At 35.8% G+C, this 25238-nt stretch overlaps 2 protein-coding genes across 4 annotated transcripts in view; one reads left to right on the plus strand and one right to left on the minus strand.

Annotated features, from left to right (window-relative positions):
- LOC5569496 (protein bunched, class 2/F/G isoform) overlaps positions 1-25238 on the plus strand; it is a 505547-nt gene that overhangs the window by 336464 nt on the left and 143845 nt on the right. The window lies entirely within an intron of this gene.
- On the minus strand, positions 9116-16502 carry LOC110676527. 2 transcript variants are annotated; one of them, XM_021844779.1, is made up of 2 exons: positions 15809-16502; positions 9116-11019 (listed from the first exon to the last, which is right to left on the minus strand). In XM_021844779.1, the coding sequence occupies exon 2, from the start codon at positions 10862-10864 to the stop codon at positions 9494-9496; it is 1371 nt and encodes a 456-aa protein (XP_021700471.1). In that variant the 5' UTR covers positions 10865-11019; positions 15809-16502; the 3' UTR covers positions 9116-9493. The 2 variants fall into 2 exon arrangements, with proteins under 2 accessions (XP_021700471.1, XP_021700470.1); XM_021844778.1 differs by having other exon boundaries at positions 9116-11094.

A 25238-nucleotide genomic window follows, 5' to 3' on the forward strand; every position in this document is an offset into this window, starting at 1 on the left:
ACAACTCGCAGCGAGTTCGCATTCAACAACAAAGCATCATACATCGTCATTGCCAGTCGGCAGTCGGTTTTTGATCGAGTTCTTCTTTGTGGTGGCAGCAATACATCCCAATTGGGACAAAGCCTGCTTCTCAGCCAATTGTACTTATCAGTATTATTCCAAAGATATTAACTGAGGAGCTTGCATTGTGTTTATCAATTGGTTGGTACAACGATTCTGAGAAGTCGAGAGAATTTTTCTTACGAAAAAAATCCTCGATCGGAGGGATTCGAACCCATGACCCTCAGCTTGGTCTTGCTGAATAGCTGAGCGTTTACTGCTACGGCTATCTGGGCCCCTGATCTGATCGAGTTAATTAATGTTAATTTTACGCGCGTCCCAAGTGTATTTTCGCGGAACAACACGAGTTGGGCGACTAGAGTTTTGAAGCAGGAAGTTCGCGCAGCAGTGGGTAAAGCGGCGCGAAAGAGGAAGCACAATGTGTCGCCAAAAATATTTACGAGAAGGGCGATGTGTCGTACTTTGACTGCTCGTGCGATCGTCATGAAGAGCTAAGATTAGATCCGTTGATTGAGGGTTTGTTTTTTGGAGAGCATCGGCATTAGGACGGTTTAAAATTTAAAAAAATGGTAAACCCCATCTTCCTTACGATGATAAATAGTGTTCTGTGCAAAATTCTGGAAAAATTTATAAATTTGTGCTAAACATGTTGATAGGTACTGTAATGTAAGTACAAACTTATCTTCTCATAGTTAATACTCATTCCTAAAACATCAATAAAGAAAGCTTAGCTTAGCTTAGCTTAGCTTAGACTGACTACACATATCAATGGTTGCTATTCCGTGATTGACCGAAGTCAGTGAAAATGCACAAAGAATCAACTAGAAGTTCGGCTGGGATTGGCCATAATCTTCTTCAGTGTGCATAATTCAGTGCCTCTATTTATACAGGGTCAATAACGGCGCCGGCCACGTCCTTGCAGTCAGGTGGGATTGGGGGAAGGAATGTTAGTGTGTAACCTTTGCTTTTTGGAGACCGTGTTTGCCTCTGCATCTCCACAAAGGCTACTGGGAGGGATGTTTGTTAATGGGGAGGATCGTTGGGTCATAGGATTCACTTTGATAAGCGATTAGACCATGATAAACAATGATTTGTGAGATATATACATACTTATACGTAAATATAATATTTTCATTTGATATGAACAATTTCTATGTAGAGGAAAATAATGCCGACACTTGAGGTGACGAACCATTCAAAGTTTGTTGAACAAATACCTAAATGTAACATTCCTACAGCTGTCAGGACGAAAGCATGTGTTATTATATTTTACTCATTTGAAAAGAAACAAAAAACTCGATTGGTTGGGACATCATAGAACACTCTTATTATTATGCCGACACTTACAGTGGCGAACCATCCAAAGTTTGTTGAATAAAGTGAACCTTTCGCAAGTCTACACTTGTAGTGTCGAACCATTCAAAGTTTTTTTTAATTACAAAAATAAAGGTATATAAAAGGTGTTCTGAAAAAAAAAATGTTAAACATAAATAAATCATGAATCAGAGTTTGTGTCGACACTCACAGTGACGAACCATCCATAGTTTGTTGATAAATCATATATTTTATAGATTAGAAATAGTAGCATGAAACGAGCTCACCAATTGATCCGTTATCCTTGACTGAGCAGCCACAATCCACTTTCGGCTTCACTCGTTTGCTCGGCTATAAAAAAGCACTCAGGAAAAAAAATAAGCGCGCGACCCAAAAAGAATAAAAAAAAAAACTGTTCGGGCTTTCTTGACGCACTGCCCAGGAGCAAGCGTCAAGGTCGAAGGATCAAACAGAACTAACCGATCGCGGCACTTTTTCAGTTACTCCAACCGAACTCACCGATCACGCCACTTTTTCACTTACGAGACCGACGCGCGACATGTTTGATCCTGCCCTCGTCGCTTGCCCCGGGAAAAGCAAGTGTCAAGGTCGAAAGATCAAACAGAACTAACCGATCGCGGCACTTTTTCACTTACGAGACCGACGCGCGACATGTTTGATCCTGCCCTCGTCGCTCGCCCCGGCAAAAGCAAGTGTCAAGGTCGAAAGATCAAACAGAACTAACCGATCGCGGCACTTTTTCACTTTCTTCAACCGAACTCACCGATCACGCCACTTTTTCACTTACGAGACCGACGCGCGACATGTTTGATCCTGCCCTCGTCGCTCGCCCCGGCAAAAGCAAGTGTCAAGGTCGAAAGATCAAACAGAACTAACCGATCGCAGCACTTTTTCACTTTCTTCAACCGAACTCCCGATCACGCCACTTTTTCACTTACGAGACCGACGCGCGACATGTTTGATCCTGCCCTCGTCGCTCGCCCCGGCAAAAGCAAGTGTCAAGGTCGAAAGATCAAACAGAACTCCATTCCTAAAACATCAATAAAGAAAGTGGAATAATTCAAACAAAAGTCTGCAGACACATGCTTGCAAAATTTTAAACCGATTTCTATCAGAATCTTAATCATGGATCATAAATTACCCTTAACAAGATCTTTAAGCAATACAAGGTGGAGTTCTTAAAAATTACCAACCAGGCGAAACTTTTGTCGCTGACTTATTTTCGTTAGGTTTAACAAAGTTTTTGGATTTCTTTTTGGAACTAAAAACTGGCCCACCCCTCAATATTGGTTCCAAGATTTGGATGCCGGTTCAAAAACATTGAGCAGAACACTGTTTTTATCGTGTGGATGGTGAGGAAGCTATAGAAAATAGATTTTTGAAGCTGTTTGAATTTTGCACCGCCCCGTGGTATCGCGGTCAAACGAAACAAAATATTTAAAATTTTGGAGCGACTTGTAAATGGTCGTTCATCATATTTAAACTAATACTTAACAACAACACTTAATTAGTAAACACGATCGCTATCCTCAATTTTGCTTTGCGAAGGCTAGAAGTCCGCTTTTGTCATGGTCAAACCTAGCAAGAAAAAGAAAAAAACTTAACGTTGCAGACAACCGACTATTTGACGAAATAAAGTTTAAGCTAATGATGTGCTGGTCGAACCAAAAAATCGCCACAGTCCACTCAAATCCAACCAAACAAGCTCGTAAAATAGCCATTCAAGGTTTTACTTGCACGCCACAACTCACAAGTAGTGTTGCAAAGGTTCCCAATGTGGCGACGAACGCGACGCCGATAGTATTTAAATTCCCATTTTTTTCGTAGACCATTTATGGTGGAGGCACTCAGTCTGCCATAGCGGGCTTTCAATCCCAATTGCTGCAGCCACATGTGTTCAGGCCCTCGGGGGAAGGGGAGTCCAAATGATTCATGACATTCAAATCGGTTGCCCCTCGCCAATCGGTATTCAGCGTCATTAAAATCGCGGTTTCTGAGGCTCAGCTTGCATACCTACCATTCGGAATGTATGTACGTAGGAAATCTCGGCTAGTAGAAAACACGGTTAACTCGGCCGGCAGAGAATGAAGGAAGAAGCCGGCACACGACACATGCTAGAAATACGGGTACAGATGACCATCAAATATGTCGGCGCACCAAGCAGCAGTTCGGTTGGTAGGCATGGGCGTAGCCAGGATTGGGTCTTGTGCGTCCTCAAAGGCTTTTCATATATTTCTTACAAAAGATAATCCCGAATATAATTACCACGAATTCCATTGTGTATTCCTTACAAAATGACCATTTTCGACATCTTCCGCATTTGCGTGATACAAAACACAATGAAGAATGTGAACTTTCAGCAAATCATTCTGTTACAGTACGAAAATTGAGCCCTAAATACAATCTGATTGAGGCAATTACTGATTTTTTTCCGGGAATTTTAAAAAAGGTTCTTGCAAAAATTGCTTTAACGATTTTTCAAGAAACATTCAAAGGAATTCTACAAATTATACGATTTTATCCAATAGCTTCTCCAGGAATTACTCAACAGATATCTTCAGGCAATTCTCCATGAATTATACCTTAATTTTCTATAAAGATTAATTGAAACAATGTTGGCTAAGCAGTCTTTGCACGAATCTTCAACTATGAAATAACCGTTGAATCCCACTATAAATTACTTCCTGAATAGTTTCTTCTTTGAGATTCTTAATAGGGCGCATCCGAGGATTTACACAAATTTTCAATCAGAGACACCTTTAAGAATTTCTTCAAAAATTTCCTTCTTGAATTCTTTCAGAACAAATACCAACAACTACTAAAGTATTCTAAATATTTCTTCCTCATGAAGGTTCATGCTAAATGAAGAAACTTAGCATTTTTCTGTTGAATACTTTTGTTTTTCAATTTAGCATATCTACATAAAGTCCATCAGAATTTCATTCAGAGATTTATATATAAATTTTATTCATTTATAAATTTCAACAAGAAGTATTCAGATTTTTTCTCTACATTCGTTTGAAATACCGTTTTATCTTAAATTCAGAACAGACTCATATCCCGAACACTCGGTTTTTGTATGACGATTTGGTTGAAATGTTTTGGTGAAATATGTCATTAAATTGCTAGGAAATAAAAGTAATTTGAAATTTAATTTTGATGTATATTTTAATCTATTTTATACTTTCGAATATCCTAGTTTATGGTCAGTAAAACTAGTTGAGATGAATCTAGCAGTCTAGCAGTAATCTGAACGACTCGTTGAACACTTACGTTAAAGAAGGTCACTGTTTCTATTTTGTCAAAAGAAGAAGCAAAACTTGTAGTTGCTAGAAATTTTGAATGATTTACTTAGTACGATTCTAGAGAACGAAGCAAACCGATCCTGCAGAAGGACGGATTAGTCGTAAACCGTTTTAGTTACTGTCAGAGCTGACATATTAACAATGCTGGCAGCTATTAACGCTTGCAAAGAAGTGCAAAATTGCTTACATTTTGGATGTTCTTCTTTCATCTATGATTTTTTCTTGAACTAACGCTAAGGAGCTAATTATTTGTAAATCTTTCAAATTCAGCTTTGAAATTCGGTTGTAGGACATTTCCCAGAAAGTCAAACCCCAGAACGACATTTCCCAGAATGACGTTCCCCAGAAACCCATGGGACGTTTCCCAGAATGGGACATTCCCCAGAATGGGACATTCCCCAGAATCGTTTTTATACGTTTTTAAAGAGCGGAAAGAATAAATTTGGTTATTTAGTTTTTTTTCTCGGTAAAAAATGTACCTTCTGAATTGATTCGAATTCCCATAAGCTTCTAATTCAGGACACAGATGGCAAATCAGCCATAATATTATTTTGTCAAAATCGTTATTATGGATCTCTAGCGAATAAAATCGGAATTGAGTTCAAAAAAAAACCTTTTAAACGGCGAGAGTTTGCTTCCCTTGTCTCAGGCAAACCACCAAAGGGGCCGTCCATAAACCACTTGGTCATCTATGGGGGCATGGTTTGGCCAAAGACCAAGGCCCATACAAATTTCAAAACGTTTGTACGGACTAAAAGATTACGAAGGGGGCAAGAGGTGGTTTTGAAAATCCAAAATAAATGACTAAGGTGTTCATCGGCAAACCCAACCAAAATCTTAAGTGCTGTTTAACAATTTTACATCTACTTAACATGATTGTGCTACTATAGTTTCCCTGAATATCATTTCCCGGAATGCCACCTCTTGGGATGACTCGTTTCCCCAAAAGACATTTCCCCGAATGACTCGTTTCCCCGAAAAGTGATGCAGTTCAAACAGGTGCAAGAATAGTCTTTAAGGACTGGGTGCTGAACTAGAATGAATAATAAGACAATATAGATTATAACGTCATCCTCGACTAAATACATCTTTCCAAAAATGCCTATGATGGTGAAACTCGAAAGAACCGCCAATTAAGTGAAGAAGGGTGCATATCAGATGACCGGGTCGTTGACCACTTTGAAACACAAAAAGTTATGGAAATTATTAGAGCTTAAAACTTTTCGGGAATATGGCTATTTCGGGAAACGGGTTGTTCGGGGCAGTGGCATTCGGAGAAACGAAATTTGGGGAACCGACATTCGAGGAAAAGTAGCACAACCGTTTAAGATAAGCTGCTCTTACATATGCCATACTATGTTTTATGATCAAACATGACCCAAGCTATTGGATTTTTTTTGTTTTCATAGTTTTTCTTCCTTCTCTTAAAATTGGCTGATTTTTCTAATTTTATTTTCAAAGGGTGTTATGTATAGTGTAATATTCCTTATATGTACAAAATAAATTGATGGAATTTGTTTTTTTCTGCTTTCATAGCATATTCTCCCTTCTTTTGAACATATGCTGTTCTTCCTAGGTTTATTGTCTTCGTAATTATGTAGATAAATGGAACACAATTATACTAGCAAATTTTCTCTTGTCTTTGGTAATTACTTTTATAGCAAAACTAAATAGCTACAAGTTATCGTAGTCTGTGTGCACTAGGGTGGCCCATATTAATCAGACTACAATAAAATACTTAAACATTTGAGTCCATCAACTCTAAGGAGGGGCTAAACGAGCTTGAAGTTTGTAAGGAGAAAATCGTCAAAAATATAAAAAAAATGGTCCAAACGATTCGAATTACATTTCCGACCATAGGTGGCGCTGTATTTGATTAATTTGTAGAATTTTGATTTAAAGATTCTCCAGTCAATAAATGAAAGACTGCATTAAATGCGTTCACTATTTACTATTTACCATTTAACTGGATTTTAACACCCCAAAAATATCTTTTTTTTTGTGGGGAATGGTTTTCTGGGGAACGCCCCATTCTGTGGAATGTATTTCTGGGGAATGGCGTTCTGGGGAATATCGTTCTGGGGAACGTAATTCTGGGAAATGTCGTACAATCGGCAAAATTACCCTTTCGGCCAAATGGCATTCGGACAAATGACCCGGAGCAGGACAATCGAGTCTAAAATGGCGGATAATCAAATCCCGGATCATCGAGTCACCGGATAATCATGTCTCCGGATAATCGAGTCCGTCCTATATCAGTTTATTTATGCCTATCAGATGCATTTGAAGTTACCGTTAGCCTTAAGTGTTCGGAATATGAATCAAAACGGTATGTCTTGATGGTAATTTTTGAAGTTTATTTTCATGGAAATATTTCGAGGAATTACTATTTATGGGTTTATTTCTAACATATCCTTATGAAGTGACAAAAAAGTAAAGGTAAACGGGTACCCAGTAAACACACTATCGTATATGATAGGATATAAGAGTACAAAGGTGGGGGCGATATACATACATTTTGCATGCAGCCTTTTGGCACATGTACGTATATCGCCTCCACTTTCATACTCTTACGCACTACCTTATACGAGTTTATGTTTCCTGGGTATACTATTTCACATAAAGACTTTTCCAATAAAGACGTTTGGTATAAATCAGTTTCATATAAGAACAGATAGCATTTTAAAGAAGGCACAGAATTATATTTATGCCAAACGTCCATTATGTGTAACGTTTTTATGCGAAACGTCCCACCCCCATGGTAAACGCATAGCTATTCAGCAAGGCCAAGCCTTTCGAGTTAAAAATTTTCTCGACTTCCTAAAATGTAGCTCTCAACGTCCTTGGGAGAATACTAAATGGAGATCATGGAGAAAATTGTAAGACATTTTTTTAACCATATTCCTGGAAGAATCCCTTCGTCCTTCTTGAGAATCTTAAAGGAACTACTTGGAACATTGATTCCTTTAGGAATCTCCCACTGAATTCATAAGGATTTTTTTAAATGTATTACCGAAATGTCGACACATTTTGCTTTAAAATGTTTAGACACATTCAGGACATATTTTAGGAGACGCTACTATAAGTTTATTAACTACATTTCACGCTGTGATTTGTTTTACCTTAAACCCATGGGATTTCTGGAATCATCTTTAGAAGACTTTTTGGAGGATATCTCAAAGTTATGTCTGGGTGTTTTTTAAGACTCACAGATTGCACTTTTATTATTTCTTTTCGGATACTTTTATAAGATACGAATCATCAGGGGCATCGCAGAAGAAACTCGTGAAGTTATTCAAGGTGGGGTCCTCGAAGAAATATCAATAAAATAAATTTAAAAGACAAAGTTTAGGGTCTACCCAAGACATCATATCCAATAACTAGAGGTACTGTTCAAGGAATTGTTGGTAAATATTTTGAAGTTGTTACTTAAAAACACTCAAATATCTAGAGGCTTGAGGAACGTCGGTTGTATACAATATATAGATATGTTCAAGAGTGAATGTCCTAAGAAATCTCTTAAAATTTAAATAAAGGATTGTCTTGAGTTGCCATTAGAGAAATTTCTAGACGAATATTCAGAGAGTTATTAAATAAAATATGAGCTCTGCTCCAAAGGATTTTTTCGAAGACTCATAACTCAAAATTTTGAAGAAAATGTATTCCTTGATATTTTAATGAAAACTATTAGAGGAATGCATGGGAGATTTTCTAAAAGAGTTCTCATAGGGATTCTTGTGAAAATATATGAAGGAATCGCTAAGGGACATTCCTCTGAGAAAACTCAAAGTACTGCCTGAAAAAAAAAACAAATTTCTGGACTAATTCTTGGAATACATCCTTTGAAAATCTCAATAAAATATTGGGGGAACACTTGAAAAAAAAATCCTTTGAGAGATTTCATGCAAATCCATCGTACATCGTTCCTAGCCATTGATTATTTTAAGATATCTAACAGTAGCTGACAAATCCATGGCAGAATTCTGGTGAATATTATTTGTTGGTAGAATATTTACAATATCCGTTGTGGTTTCTTGATTTTTTTAAAATGATTGCTGAATTTTGCAGAAGGCTGTTTTTAGTTGGTGTTTAAGAATTCTAATAGTTTTTATACTTCGTAGCAACTCAGTTGATTTTTATTGCAAGCAAGTCGGTTCGTTTTCAAAACGCCGAGAAGTTTCGCGGTTCGCGTGGTGTGAGTGCGAAAATATATTTGTGTTCAGTCGAGGATGGATTACCAACTGGTGAGCTCGTTTCATGCTCATGATAACACCTTTTTTCATGACAACTTTATTTTTGTGTAATATTCAAACAAACTTGTTTGGTTCGTCACAACAAGTGTTTTATTCCTGTTTCATATAATTTCAAATATATACTTATGGAAGGGTGTTCATCACTTTCTAAAAAAAAGGAACTAACTTCCATAATCACCTTTATTCACATATAATATTTTTAAATTACAAGTCAAACACACTTTTTAGAGAACCTCACTGTCCTAGCTCTAAACTAACACTGCCTGATCTTCCCTAACTAGTAAACTAGTAACCTACCTAGCCCTACGGTCAGCTGGGAACCATCGATGACGGCGAGATGTTTCCCATGCGATCGTCACGTTTGTGATGCTGAGGTCAGCTGGGAATCGCTGGCGCGCGATGTCTCCCATCCAATTGTCACGTACAGGATCGGATGTCCATTGTTGTTGTTTTGCCTGGCGCTAACTCTGGCGTGGGAACTATGCTGTGGAAGAACTTGTACAATGATGTTTGGCAGGTTGGGACATAACTCCCCCCTTCCTAGCTTGAACCGCCCCGGTTCAACTCGATGTTGGAAGTTGTAGGTGTAGATGCTTTGATTACAATTTTCGTCCAGATTGTCCTTATTTCTTTGAAAAGGTAAAGAAATATTATTAGAAAGATGACCATTGTGAAAGTGCCTCCGTATGAAACATGACTATTGGTTGTTTCCAAAAATTCAATTCGTTTTCTATTGTTTATGTGTAGTTCTTGCAAGGTTTGTGTTTCTGTTGTAATAGTTTTTGACTTGTTGATCAAGGTTGACTGCAGTGGGAGAATCTCCAAAGTGTTGCTGTATTCGAATTGGGTGTTTTCAAATGATTTATTGTCCACTTGGATGGAACAGTTCCTAAAAGTGATAAGTAGTGATCCAGTTAGGTTTTTTGGGCCAAAACCACAACTGTTTTTCAATTGCACAGTTGGATGTGCATTTTTAATGAGGATTTTTCCGCTTCCAATTGATTTGATTTCTCGAATAATGTTGTATTTTTTGAATGGACAGCTGCTGGGATTCCCTCTTAGTAATCGATGAATGCACATATCGTCCGAGACATTTTTCATTGTGTGTAACTTGCACATAATATTCTGTTCAATGTTTACGCAAGTATCATTTACAACAAATGTTTCATTCGTCCCTAGGACTGCGTGCGTGAAATCGATCGGTATTACTTCGTCATTGATAGGAATATTTTCCACCATAATCTGTTGGTAGGGTCCTTGTAGGAATTTTGGAATTTTAATGAGAAACACAATGCATGAACCGTTGTAGAAGGCTGCCGGTTCCAAAAATTCGTATACTTGCTCATCGCTGATAATGGAAATTCCTGCCTTTTCCAATTTTCCGATAATGTAATCAATTTCTGATGCTTCAAGGATGCTTTTGGATAAAACGCCCACTTTAGCCATGACAATCGTATCCGAGATGTCATCCAAATGCCGTTGAACCACGTCCAAGTTGAAGATTAATCGCTGGAAATGTTGAATTTGTTCCCAGGAGACCTTTATGTTGTTATTTGCCCTAATCTGATTAGTGAGTTTACCTATTTCTTTGTTTTCGTTAAATATTACTCTTGTCAGGTTATTCATTCTGTCTTCAAATTGATTGTTTATTTTTATTTGTTGATTGTTTGACTCAATGAGGTTTTTATTTGAATTTTGTAAAAAGTTAATGTTTTGATTTAATGTTATTAGGTCGTTATTATCCAGGTTTCCAGTTATTGTTTTTACCAATGTGCCTAGAATATTGATGGCTCTCTTTGATCTTTTCCGAAAGCTAAGTTTCTGAAATGTCATGTTTGTTTGAATAAATTTCAGTTTTAAAAGATCCCTAATGTCTTTTGTATTAAAATTTGTTTCTATTTCATTTATCATTATGCCATACTGTTGTAAAATTTCATGGAATGCATCTAATTTAATTGTGTGAACTAATAAGTCGTATCCTTGTATAACAAAAGCTTTACCTACTTTAAGAGCCACAACACCAGGGTTGTCTTTCAAATCAGTAATTTCCAAGTGCTTGCCGTTTGCTGGAAAGAAAAAATAGGATGATAGGATTGGGAGTATGAGGATTACGAATAGGATCCACCGCATTGTGTCCGGATCTGTGGAATAAAATAATAATGTTAGAAGGTATTTCGATTTATAATCAAGTGCCAGCATAATGTTCAATGTTTAGAAGAATTTGTTCCAAATCAGTTAATTATTATTTCAATATGCACTATGCTTGCACTTTTAAGTAATTTTACGTTTCCTTTTCAGTTTCGATTTATGAATTTTTCTGGAGTTTTGATCAATTATACATACGTCTTTGTTTTCTTTAACCTTAATTTCTGCATATCTTTCTTCATGTTTCAAGTTATTTCGTTTTCTTTGGTAAACAGTTCTGTTTTCCTAGAATTCTTCAGGGTCTTCTCTATTCCGGTTCAGTTTTTCCAATTCCTTTTGTTTACGTTCAAATTGCTTTTCCTTAAATTCCAGGAATAATTTCTCTTTTTGTCTAATTTTCTCGTCAAGGTCCTGTGGGACAGTGGAGTTATTTCGTATTCCATGGAATAATTCTCTTGGTGTCAAATTTGTTTGTGAGTGAATTGAATCGTTATAAATTTCCACTGCTAAATTTATTTTTGTAGATTCAGAGAGATCTTTGGTGGAATTCTTGTTTGATAATATATTATGTAATTCTCGCAAGGTTCGATGAACAATTTCTACGATACCATTGGATGACGATTGACCTACACTGGTGAAGTGATATTCAATTTGATGTTCCTCTAAAAATTCTCTCATTGCAGACGAAGTAAACGAGGCTTCTGAATCCATTACAAGAATATTTGGTTTACCAAGCATTGTTATGAACTTGGCGAATGCTTGAATGATATGGATAGTATTTCGTGTTCGAATAGGTATAGCAGTTGCTAACCTTGAGAATTTATCGCAAAATGTCAAATATAATTTATTTCGAATTATAAATATGTCTAAATGAACAATTTCTAGTGGTTTTGATGGCATTTGAGTAAGTTTGAATTTAATTTTATACGGGTGTCGCTCGTATTTACTTGTTTGGCATAACTTGCACACATTTACGAAACGAGTGATTTTAGATTTCATTTTTGGAAAAAAGAATTCGGTTTTAATGTGTTTGTAAGTTTCTACTATTCCTCTATGATTGTAGTTATGCCGTGCTTGAATAATTTGATCTTGTTCATTTTCTTCAATAACGTCGGTTAACAATTTTTCTGTCCAGAATATTTTGAGTGTTTTAGCTCTGGAAAAATAATTTTTGTAGATTATTTGCAAGTTTCGCAGAATTTCGGTTTTGCAAAATATTCCTGTTGTACAGTTTGGACTAGCGTAGTCTTTCAGTATATTGATGAGAATAGCAGGACTGAAAACTGGTTTCTTTATTACAACTCTCGTATAATGTGGAAATATTGTTAAAGTTTCAATGGTATTTTCAGTTGATTGTTCGAGAAGAATTTGATTTTTAAATTCATTCAAGGGTCTTTCCGTACTCGGAATAAAATCACCATCGTCGGTATCTGCCGAATGTTGTGTCATAGAATCATCGCCAGTCTCATGCATTGCAACTAAAGTTTGTTGGTCTGTTTCTAGTCTAGACAGAGCGTCTGCATTTCTATTCAATGTTCCTTTTTTATATGTTATGTCGAACTCGTATTCTTCTAACTCAAGTTTCATATTTAACAATTTACGATTCAAATCTTTTTTCTGTCTTAGCCATAACAAAGCTTTGTGATCTGTTCTCAGAAGAAATTTTGTTCCATAAATGTAGGGCCTAAAATGTTTTACAGCCCACACAATCGCAGCAAGCTCTTTTTCGGTTGCGGACCAATTGCATTCCGTATCATTCAGAGTGCGTGATGCATATGCAATTGGGTGTTCCTTTGAATCTTCAAATTTTTGCGAAAGGACTGCTCCTAATGCAAAATCACTTGCATCTGTTTCCAAAATAAATCTATTTTCAAAATAAGGATACCTTAATATAGGGTCTGACACAAGCATTTGCTTGCAATCATTGAAGCATTGTATGAACTCATCATCGTGTATTATCTTGGCTCCTTTTTTTAAACATTTCGTTAGAGGTTTTGTTAATTTGGCGAAATCCTTAATGAATCTTCGGTAATATCCCAAAAGACCTAGAAATCCTTTTATTTGTTTGGTTGTTTTGGGTATTGGCCAGTTTGAAATTTTCTCGATTTTGTTTGGATTTGGTTTTATACCAGTTTGTGTAACGATGTGACCAAGGAATTCATATTGTTTTTGTCAAAAACTCGCATTTGTCCAGTTGGATTTTCAAGTTTGCTTCAGTAAGTCTTGTAAGGACTTTGTCTAAATTTTCAATGTGTTGCTGCAATGAGCTTCCAAAAATAATTATATCATCTAAGTATACTAAGCAGCATTTTCCAATTAATTCCTTCAAAATTGTATTCATGACCCGCTGGAAGGTTGCAGGTGCATTTTTTTAGACCAAAGGGCATTCTAATAAATTCGAAATGTCCTTTGTCTGTACTGAAAGCTGTCTTCTGGCGATCTGTAGGATCCACTTTTATTTGATGAAATCCTGATTTCAGATCTAAAATAGTAAAATACGCGCTTCTCCCCAGTTTGTCTAGGATATCCTCTATATTTGGTATTGGAAACTTGTCATCAATGGTTTTTTCATTTAGTTTCCTATAGTCCACTACTATGCGCCATTTTTTCTGTCCACTAGAATCTGCTTTTTTTGGGACTACCCAGATTGGCGATATCCATGGAGAAATTGATTGTTGTATTATGCCATCGGCCAACATATCGGTAATTTGTTTATCAACCTCAGGTTTATGAATGTGAGGGTATCTGTATGTTTTTGCATGTACAGGAATTTCATCTGTAGTGTTTATTTTATGGGTTCCAAATTCTGTGCAAGTAAGTTTTTCAGATTCTCTATGAATGATGTTTGGATGCCTGCTCAGAATGTTGAATAGTTTAGATTTTTCTTCGTAGTTCAAATGAGAAGTTCTAATTAGGTGATTTAATTCTTCCTTTGTGTCCAATTTCTTACCAATTGTAGCTTGTGTATGGAATATTTCATAGTCATTTTTGAATGAAACAACTTTTAATGGTTTTGTCCATTTAAAAGTTGTACGATTCCCAAAGTTGGTTGCCAAAGCTTCAATATATCCGTCCTTTGCTTTGTAAACTCCAGATGGAATGATTATCTGATTAATTTTTAGATTCTTCTGTACTAGAACATCATCGTTTGGCAATAATACAGGAATTTTTATGAATTTTGCAGACTGAGCGTTAATGGTTTCTTCCGGTGGTCCATATTTTCGTATTGCGAAATCAACAGTTTTATTAGGCAGGACAAGTTTTTTATTCAACAAATCTATGGATATTTTCAATTCAGTCATTGATTCGTAACCAAGAATTCCATCAAAGAACTTATGAAATTTAAAAAGATAAAATGGAATCATTTGCTTCGTATTAAAAATATCGATCATATATTTCTGATTAGCTCTGTGATTACCCTTGATGTTTGAGATTAGTATAGGTTTGCATGGAATTTTCTTTAAGTCGGGAATCAAATCTGGTGAAATGAAGTTTTTGTTTGAACCAGTATCTATCAAAAGCTTTGCTTTGATTCCATTGTGTAATATTATTCTAATAAATGGTAATCCATTTATTGCGTTTACCTCACATCGTTGTCGGTTTGAGAAACCTGAAAATTTACTTCCTCCTCAAAATCAAATTCATTGTTTACTTCAGTATCTTCATTTTCATCATCGTTAGAATCTTCCACGGTGTCATGATTATTTATTTTGTTTCTATGGTTCGAACGTAAGGAGGGATCAATCTCCATAGGGGAAACTTTTTGTCTATCCGATTGTGGTTTCGTAAATTTCGGAGAAGAATTGGGTTGGTATTTTGTTTCAACTCTTTCAGTTTTGTTATTATTTTTAAAATTTCCAAATGTTTTCTGTGTGTTTGGAACCTGTGTATGCTTTTTTGTTTGCTCCGCGTTTTGAAACTTACAAAGAAACGCGTATGCGCTTTCTAAATCAGCTGGTTTAGACGCTTGCGCGTATCCAAAATATGGCTTATTAAGACCATTGATGAAGGCCGCAAGGCATTCTTGATCGAGAAACTCATTTATAGCCACCCAATGATCTCGGTAACTTTGTTTCTCCTTCGCAAGAGATTTCATACTTTGTATAATTTCTTTTGTCTTTTTATAATACGAATGGATAGAATCATCCATTTTAAGTGTCCACAATTGCGTTTGATATGTGGACATATCATTCCTATCGCCATACATGGTTCGAAGTACATCAGCTACCTCGGCGAAGGTTGTAGGATTGCCATTAACACATATTGTGTCGCGTGCTTTCCCTTCGATTTTGTTTATAATTGTTTGTTCGTAGATGCTAAATGCATCCTGGGTAACTCTTGCTCTGAAGAGTTCTAATGTGCGTTCGGCTGTCGTAAACCATGCACTCAATTGTTTTTTATTCCCATCAAAAGTGGGGATGGTTTTAATCGGATCAGGGATCCTAAATATGTCTGTTTGCGCCACTTCGCGTACTGCAGGGGCAGCATTTTGATCTCTCAGGAAATTGTTTTCCAATTGGAGAGAGTTTAGTCGTTGCTCTAGGGCAACCATATTATCGTACAATTGTTGGAGGTTAATTTGCTCCATATTTGCGAATTTTCGAGCTTTCACTTTAATAAAAGGTCGAACAACTGTTTTGTTTTTGGCCCCGATAAGAGGTTGAAATTTAGGCATGCAATAATTTAAAAGAAATTAAAATTCACACTAACCTTTTTAGATTCTCCCGCTCTCAAGTGGATGAATCCAGCCGTTGAAAATGATGCTTCTGGCAAAGAACGTCGCAAACCGCCTACGGGTTGAGGGGTGGTGTGGTCTTCTCGATGAATTCCGTTCCGGGCGTCCTCAGCTACAGGGTCGAGCTCCAAAAAACACTTCACGCACTAAGCACTGATGGAACGCAATAACGTTTTCACAAGTTCCTAGTTGCACTGTCTTTTGGTCCAGATAACACTTTCTCTTCAACGTAGAGTGGGCCTTTTCGACTGCGCCACTCATAAGTGTTTCATCACTTTCTAAAAAAAAAGGAACTAACTTCCATAATCACCTTTATTCACATATAATATTTTTAAATTACAAGTCAAACACACTTTTTAGAGAACCTCACTGTCCTAGCTCTAAACTAACACTGCCTGATCTTCCCTAACTAGTAAACTAGTAACCTACCTAGCCCTACGGTCAGCTGGGAACCATCGATGACGGCGAGATGTTTCCCATGCGATCGTCACGTTTGTGATGCTGAGGTCAGCTGGGAATCGCTGGCGCGCGATGTCTCCCATCCAATTGTCACGTACAGGATCGGATGTCCGTTGTTGTTGTTTTGCCTGGCGCTAACTCTGGCGTGGGAACTATGCTGTGGAAGAACTTGTACAATGATGTTTGGCAGGTTGGGACATAACTATATACATATATTTTTCTCTTTTCGCCATTACTTAAACATCTTTTGAATGGTTCAACTTTATGGATGCTATCGTATGTTTTAAATCTTCTACCAAAAACTTCTCGAGACAAAAATGCAAAACTAACTTTAAGTATATATAGTCGTATTTTTCCTCTTTATTCATGGATGGCATCACCTATCAAAGGTGACTCCCAGATCTTTTCCTCCCTCACTGATAAACAGCCTTTCCGTGGTGATTGTGGAGATGCAGAGGTATTCTCGGTATCTAGAAGCAACAATCATTGCACACTAACATTCCTTCCCCATCCTAACTGACTGGTAGGACTTGGCCGGCGCCGTTATTGATCAATAATATTAGATCTGCTAAAATTGCACTTTGAGAGTAAGCAAAAGCTCCCATCCCTTATTCATTTCAATCCAACGGATAGCAGAAGAGATATTCATGAGTTTGTTTGCTATTATTTAGCTTAATATGGGATTAGAGCCCTGCAAATATGTACCAAAATCCCAAACAAAATTAGCTCAAAGGGATTTGTTTCATCAGCAACATCCTTTATTAAGATATGAAGAATGAGTTTTCAATATGAGATGATAAGTTTTTTTTTACATTACAGTAATAGCGTGTTTGGAATATTTCTCAAAAATTCTCCATAGTAATTTGCATATAGACTTACATTGTCTTTGGGCCACCTTTAAATTACCACCTAGAAAGGTGAAAATTTCACAGAACACTATTTTATGGTAACGATGCTAAGGAGCATATGGGAGATTGGATTTTCAAACAGTTTTCAAATTTGAATCGCCCTAATGTACATATGTTTGAATGTATATTTAAATGAATGTACGTATGTATATCTGTAAGTTAATATTTAAGTATACTAAGATTACTGGAAAATGGATATTAGAAAAGATTTCAGCGCTTTTTTTTCAAATGCGACCGGTCATTTTACAAAACTGTTATCCATCTATAAGTATTCACCAATTAGAATAACAAATAAAGCAATTATTTCCAATAAAAAAATTAAATTATCAAGATTTGTAATTTATGTGCAAGTATGTAATACATTTGAAAAGATTCCGGTATTTCACTTTTGTATCAACGAGTAAAAAGAGAAGATTCGCATAATGTATGATCTCGTCCTAAAAGCCATAGGTGACCAAATGTGTAGCTTGTTATTACTGAGCAAACGAATGGATTTACACCTTATTTCACAATGCTGCGATGAAGAGAAGATCCTCCTCTGTCTCCCAGCGGTGACAGTTTTTATTTTGGTCCGTTTATCTGCTTAATAACAACGAGCTACATACTCAGTAACCAATGGTTTTAAGGGTGAAGATACATAGAGGCCAAACCTCGAATTTTCAAAAGAACAAGTCTAGAGAAGCAGACAACCGGTAACTCACTGGTCACTCGCTGGTGGCGACCAATCAATAAAATGTTCGACGTAAAAGGTTGTCTGGTTCTCTAGATTTGTGCTCTTGAAAATTCGAGGTTTGACTTCGATGCATCTTCAGTCTTCACCTTAGGACGAGATCATAAGTTATGCGAGAAATATTTCCTAATAACTTCTTACATCATTATGATCAATTTAAATACTATTTTCAAGGGTTTTCGTGGAAAATAATTAAAATGATGCTTGAGACAGTTTTGCGATTATGCATATATCATATGCCATTTATGCTTATTACAGCTCTTTTGACCAAGAACAACTTTAATTTCCATGCCAAGGTATTCAAATGGTTTGATCTTGCAGTTTGTCCCGTACCTCCATACATTCCACGCAATGTGCGTCGGTACAACAACACATATCCATAAACACTTTACACAAAATTAAAAAAAAAATTTCTGGACCCCCCGACCGATTATTTTGATTTTGGTCGCAAATGAAAGAGAAAAATCTAATTGTTTTTAGTATGAAATTTCAGAGTTACCTATTTTTTTTGTAATAAAGTTGCACCACAAAGACACCGTGTGCTATAGTTCGTAGCGGCTCAGTTGGTTTTTATATTTTTTCGTCGGTCCCCTCTTGGCTACGCCCATGTTGCTACGTGAGTGCGTCTCTCCGTATTCATCTATAAGTTGTTCAGCATACAAGATATGTAGCTTACCCCGAAGCCCACTAGTGCTGGCCTCCGCCAGATCAATGGCATTCGTTAGAGCTTCAGTCAGTCAGTCAGTTGGTTTGAATTTAGAAAGGAAAGACAATGAACTATTTTTTGTTCCGATGTGAATTTGACCTCTTTTTTGTGGCGGCACATGCAAAGGCCACCTTGCGAAGTGTGCACTTGCTTGAGATGAAATAGTATCCTGCCTGCGCCTCGAATGTGTGCCAGATAGCGACGCCGGTTTAAAAGACAAGACAAATGACAGCTGATGCCTGTTTCGTTGATGTAGGAACATTTCTCTTGTAGACAGTGAGATGCCGGCGTTTCAGTGCAATCGAAATATTCGTAGGATATAAATTTAAAAACTTGTATTGGAAATGGCTTCTCAGCTTAGTGTTCAATGAGGTTGAAATTGCACTATAAAATTTAGATTAAATCAATTTTTTCAACTAGCTTGCAGTCTCCATACAAATCGTTTCGTTTCACTTATATGGCAAAACACTATACTTTTCTAAATCACCAAAAAATAACTTTTGAGCATCGAACGTATTAAGAACTTTGCTGGTAAGTATTGTTATACACATAAGGTTTGGATTCTGATGCAAATTATGCAAGTACAAGCTAGGAAACTTGCGTGCAAGCTAACTTATATAGTCAAATTTTGCATCTTCAACAGCCAATATCTCAAAAACTAGACGTGATGCTTGAGACAAAAACGTGTTCCGCAGTGTAAGCAAGTAATGTTCAATAAACATTAAGAAAACTTCCAAGAAAAGTCTTCCCGGATCCGTATAAAGCCGTTGACCCAGCGGTTGGGGAATTTTGACTCCGATGACTCACAGGAGACGATCAAAGTACTACTTTTCTTATTAATGAGTTGCATTGCTCTGTAGGTGAAAAAAACTGCATAATAATGGTTTTTAACATCGTCACCAATGTTTACTTGGAACCCGAAAGCAACCTACAGTACAGTAAAAAATCTAGATTAATTCACGTACAGTCAGTGGCATTTAACTACTTCCTAATGTTTCATAAATGCAAACGTAAAATCCGTTTTTGAACATAACAAACTGAAAGCCATAAGCTAGAACATAATCATCACAGTCGTAACTCCTAGAAAGTTTCATATTAGCAGTCACATGAACTGAAAATTCATGAACTGAATTTGCCATTTATTTTGTAGTCTAAGGTCGAATTGACAAAAGTAGAAAAACAAAAGGTCGAATATGGTGTGCTTTATGATAAATTTTCTTCCTTAAAAATCGACCTTTTGTTATAGATTCGTACATCGAATCGCTCACACAATACTCAACCTCCATGACCTTTCGGTATTTCATAGTAATAAGAATGTTCCTATCACCTTTCGCCACGTGCGCCCATCACTGACAATGAAATTGTCATTGCCAATCGATTCCTGTGAATCTTTCATGTCCTCGTTCGAGCGTAATGACTTTCACCATGACGGACAGTATTGATCGCCGGGTTTTGTTCGCATTCGTATCGTGATGATGATATTTGGTTTCAATATTTAATACCTTGACGTTTTATCGACATTGGAGACTTCTATGGCCTTGGACCGGGACTCGGAACCCGTTCGTAATCCCTATTTGATGAATAGCATTATACCTACAGATAGCTCCGGACCGGACGTTGATGGTTGCATGTTTCATGTCTTCGACGCTAGTCCTCAGTCGAATCGGAAGCAAGCCGGCGAAATTCTCGGAAGCTACGCGCGACAACGAATGACCTTCGGATGGGACGAATCGATATCGCGAACGTTGTTCGTTCGGAGAAAATTAATGCGAAACATGGTGCCGGAGTGAACAACAGGCATCATTTAAGTTTTAAGTAAACAACATTTGCTGGCGCTTGTCTTTCTGATGAGAGCACACAGCCACTCACAAATACATTACACTTCCATCTGTTGGGTGGATTAATGGGCGGACACTTTGCATTCCTCGTCAGCAGTGATTCCATATATAACAGAAATACAAAAAGATTGAAATATATGTGAACTTGACATATTTTTTGGAGCCCCAACGATTCCCAAGATGGGTTGTGTTTGCAATTCTGTTACTTTCTCTATCAAACATTCTGTCAAATTTCCAGCTGGTGGTTCGGCAATTGAGAATTTTTATCAACATCATACTAAGAATCAAACTCCCAGATAAATGGCACCACTGTTTGACAGGTTGTTGTCTGCTCGCTACGCGTCTAGGGATGCTTTCGAAAACAAGGTTTTTAAGCTGTTGTTAGTTCACTGAATCATCATCAGACACCCGGCAAAATGTACGCTCATTTCCATCGATTTGACTTACTGTCATTTGAGTACGCGACACGGAATTTGCCGCACCATTCCATCCATTAATTTTCGACTCTGACAGGACAGGAAGATTGATCGACGCATTAAGTCCGGTGAGGATTTGGATCATCGAAATTTGCCTTCGGCGTCTCATGTCCTCCGGCGTCTGTTTGGTGACATGTTCGTAGGGTGGATGTCTCAAAAGCTGACGCCACTCGACTGTTATTTCCATTTTATTTAATGCACTTCGTCATTTGAGATAAGTTCAACTCTCTTTAAACTTATGAATTTTGGTTCTAGTTTTTTTTCAAATTTTTATTTTTAGCATCTCTATCCTTTTCTACTCTTTGAAGTTTCTTCTAGTTACTGATCTTCTATATAAATAAAAATGGAATGGTATTTGTATGTCACGAAATGGCTTACGAACGGGTCAACGGATTTTGATGATACTTTCTCCATTTTGTTCGTCAGGGGTTCCGACGTGTTTGTGTGTATAAAAGTTCCAGGATATTCGCCGGGAAAGTCGGAAAAACGAAAGTGAACGGAACTGTCAGTTTGTATGAGACGATTCGTAGCGGTTTTCAACAGCCTACTTGATGGCAAGACGAAGTTTGCCGGGACCACTAGTTTATAATGAAAATTAAAATTTGAGCGTTTATAAAATTTAGAATTTTAAATTTTTGATGCATTTTATTTTGTTTTCCGTGTAAATTAAGGAAAAGCAGATCATGATGGTCCGGATCGAGAATTTAGCAGGAAAAAAGTGTTTTCTCTATGTGACGTATGGTGTCTTCAGAGAAGTTAATCGTAATTCAGTTCTGCATCTTATTAGAAAAGGTTAAATAGGGTGGTCCTTAAACCTAAGTAATTTCGAACCAAACGTTTTATTTGAGAAAATTTATGATTGCAGACTTCTAGAAAATGGTATTAGGAACAACTTTGTCGATCACGCTTTTGATCTAACTCTTTTTTTTTATCTTAGTAAATTAATTTTGTATAATGTATTAGGTTGGAGCCGAAAGATTTACCCTTTTGTTTTCAGTTTAACGTAAATGTGATCTTCATGAGAGTAAAGGAAGTAATAATACACATTTTCTGCTGAACTTTACAATTTTACAATTCTTGTCATTTTGAAGTTATAAGCAAATTCAAGTGAACGACTATGAAATCTTTAGATGTCCACCTAATTCATTAAAAATTATTAAAAACTTTTTCGTTGTGCGTGTTATGGTTTTGTCTGGTAGCTAAAATAATATTATTTTGATTTGATTATTTTGATTATTTTGAAGCTACGAAAAATATAGAAAATCTCAAATGACATAGACGGGCTGGCAAATATGAGTATCTTATATCCAAACAAATTATTAGAAATTCAATAAAATTTAAAATAATGTGGCCTCACTTTCATAGTATTCTATTTGGTCTTTACATCGTTTCTATATGGCTGAAACATGGTGAATATATTGATCAGGGCTGGTAGCGGGTTTCTCATTCAGGACTTGGTAACTATTTTGATGGAATACTTTCAATGGAATGTCTCTAAAGACTCTTTTTCAACCAAAAAGGTTTCTAAAGTCAATTTTGTCATATGTTTCCTTACCTGGTCCTTACCTGGTGCGAAATTCTAGAGGCCCTAGAAGAGGATCTATTCTCCAGTAATTTCTTTTGAGATACATTTAGGGAAGTTTCAGGAATGCCTCTATTGATTTATCCAGAGATTGCTTCTAGAATACCTCCAGGGCTTCCTCTAAGCAACTCTACAAAGATTCCTCTAGATATATCGTCTAATTATTTTAGGAATTCGTCCATATTTCAAGGGATCATAAGAGGTATTTCTTCGAAATTCCCTCCAGGAAATCCAACGCAAGTAATTCCAGTAATTTTAGCTTATATTACCCACAAAATTTTATCAATAAATTTTCAGGATTTCCTCCAATGATTTTCCACCAATTTTTTCATCGATTTCTTCAGTGCTTATTCTAACAGATTCTTCAAAAAAAAAAAATCAAATGTTTTTTCCACAGTTTGGAAGAAATTTGTTTAGAGATTTTTCTAGTAAACCCTACATGAATTTCCCAACGAATTCCTGCGCCGTTTTTACCAGTTGTTCTCACATGAATTATGAATTTCTACTCACAAATCGCTTCAAAATTCATCTAGGGTTTATTTCAGGAAATCTATTAAAATTCCTTTCATTTTTTCAACAAATATGACCAGGGACTCCTCATTTAGTTCCTCCACAAATTTTGCTAGATATTTCTCAAATATTTCATCCACAAAATACTCCTTCAGTTCTTCTTAACAATTCTTGAGTAATTTCTCAAATAAAACCCCTATGGATTTCTCAAAACTTTACTTTGCTTTCACACCAAAAGTAAAACAGCAATTATTCCAAACACTTCTACACAAATTTCTCCAGAGATTCCATCTAATGTTTTTCAAGGAATTCCTCTAAAAAAAAACTTACAGGATGTTATCCAGGAATTGGGTTAATTAATTTTCCAAAAATTTCCTCAACAATTTGTTTGGAAATCCGCAAAGACTTCCAGAAATTTGACCAGAGTTAGCAATACTATTTGTTATAGAAATACCTTTGGTTTTTTTCAAGAATATCTCCAATAATTTCTAAACCAGAATCCTTAACATTTACCTGAAGACATTCCTGAAAAAATCCTGGATATATTTCTCAAAAAAATCATAGTTTCTAATAAAAATTCTAGAAAAATCCTTAAAAATGCGCTTAGTAATACGAATTGCATTCCATTTCATTTCATTCCATTTCATCCCAATTCATTACATTTTATTTCATTCCATTTTCATTCCTTGTTCAATGCATTTGTATTCTATTTTCATTCCTTTTTCATTTAATTTTTATTCCATTTTCATTTAATTTTTATTCCATTTTTATTTCACTTTTCATTCCATATTCATTCGTTTTCATTACATTTTCATTCCATTTTCATTCCATTTCAATTCCATTTTTCATTCTATTTTAATTCCATTTCCATTCTATATCCATTCGTTCCATTTTTCATTCCATTTTTATTCCATGTTCATTCCATTTTCATCCAATTTCCATTCGATTTTTTTTCATTTTTATTCCATTTCTATTGAATTTCCATTCCATTTTCATTCCATTTCAATTCCATTTTTATTCCTTATACTCTTCATTTTTTAAGGGCAATCTAAAACGAAAACAAACCTAGAATTTTCAAGAGACTAGGACTGAAGAATCTGTTAACAGTTCGCGTTAAAAATCAATCAATTTGCTTGCTTGCGGGTGGTGACCAATGGAATAAATTTTCAACGCGGAGCGCTGTTTGGTTCTCAAGTCTCGTGCTCTTGAAAATTTGAGGTGTGGCTTCGTTCTTTAATCACCTTAATTCATTTTTATTTCCATTTCGTTTCATTTTCATTCCATTTTTAGTCCATTTTTATTCAATTTTTTTATTCCTATGTCATTCCATTTTTATTCAATTTTCATTCCATTTTGATTCCACTTTTCATTCTATTTTCATTCCATTTTCATTCCACTTTTCATTTCATTTTGATTCCATTTTTATTTATTTGCATTCAATTTTCATTTCATTTTCGTTCAATTTTTGATCCCATTTTCATTTCATTTTGATTCCATTTTTATTTATTTGCATTCAATTTTCATTTCATTTTCGTTCCATTTTCATTCCATTTTTATTCCATTTTCATTTCATGTTTATTTAGTTTTCATTCCGTTTTCAGTTCATTTTTATTCCATTTTTATTCTATTTTCATTCCATTTTTATTCCTTTTTCATTCCATTTTCATTTCATTTTTATTCCATTTTCTTTACATATCATTTTATTTTTATTCCATTTTTATTTCATTTTTCATTCCATTCTCAGTCCACTTTTTCTCCATTTTCATTCCATTTTTATTTCATTTTTCATTCCATTTTCATTCAATTTTTTATTTTTATTATTTTATTATATTACTTTTATTACATTTTCATTTTTATTCTGTATTTTCTCCCCATGTTCATTATATTTCCATTCCATCCTCATTCCAGTTTAGTTTCATATTCATTCCATTTTTCATTTCATTTTTATTCCATTTTAATTTCTTTTTCATCCTATTTTTATCTAATTTTTATTCCTTTTTCCATTCCATTTTCATTTGTTTTTATTCCATTTTAATTCCATTTAATTACATTTTCATTCCATTTTCATCACATTTACATCCCATTTTAATTCCATTTTTCATTTCATTTTAATTCCATTTTTATAAATTTTATTCCATTTTCGTTTATTTTTTATTTTCTATAAACATAAGACATATTCTTTTCTGTTAAACGTAG

The sequence above is a fragment of the Aedes aegypti genome, chromosome 2 (assembly GCF_002204515.2).
Source record: "Aedes aegypti strain LVP_AGWG chromosome 2, AaegL5.0 Primary Assembly, whole genome shotgun sequence".
Taxonomy (NCBI): domain Eukaryota; kingdom Metazoa; phylum Arthropoda; class Insecta; order Diptera; family Culicidae; genus Aedes; species Aedes aegypti.

Bases quoted from the DNA above. Each gene is read 5' to 3' on its own strand.
- LOC110676527 (XM_021844778.1), bottom strand. From the start codon at position 11,083: ATGCGGTGGATCCTATTCGTAATCCTCATACTCCCAATCCTATCATCC.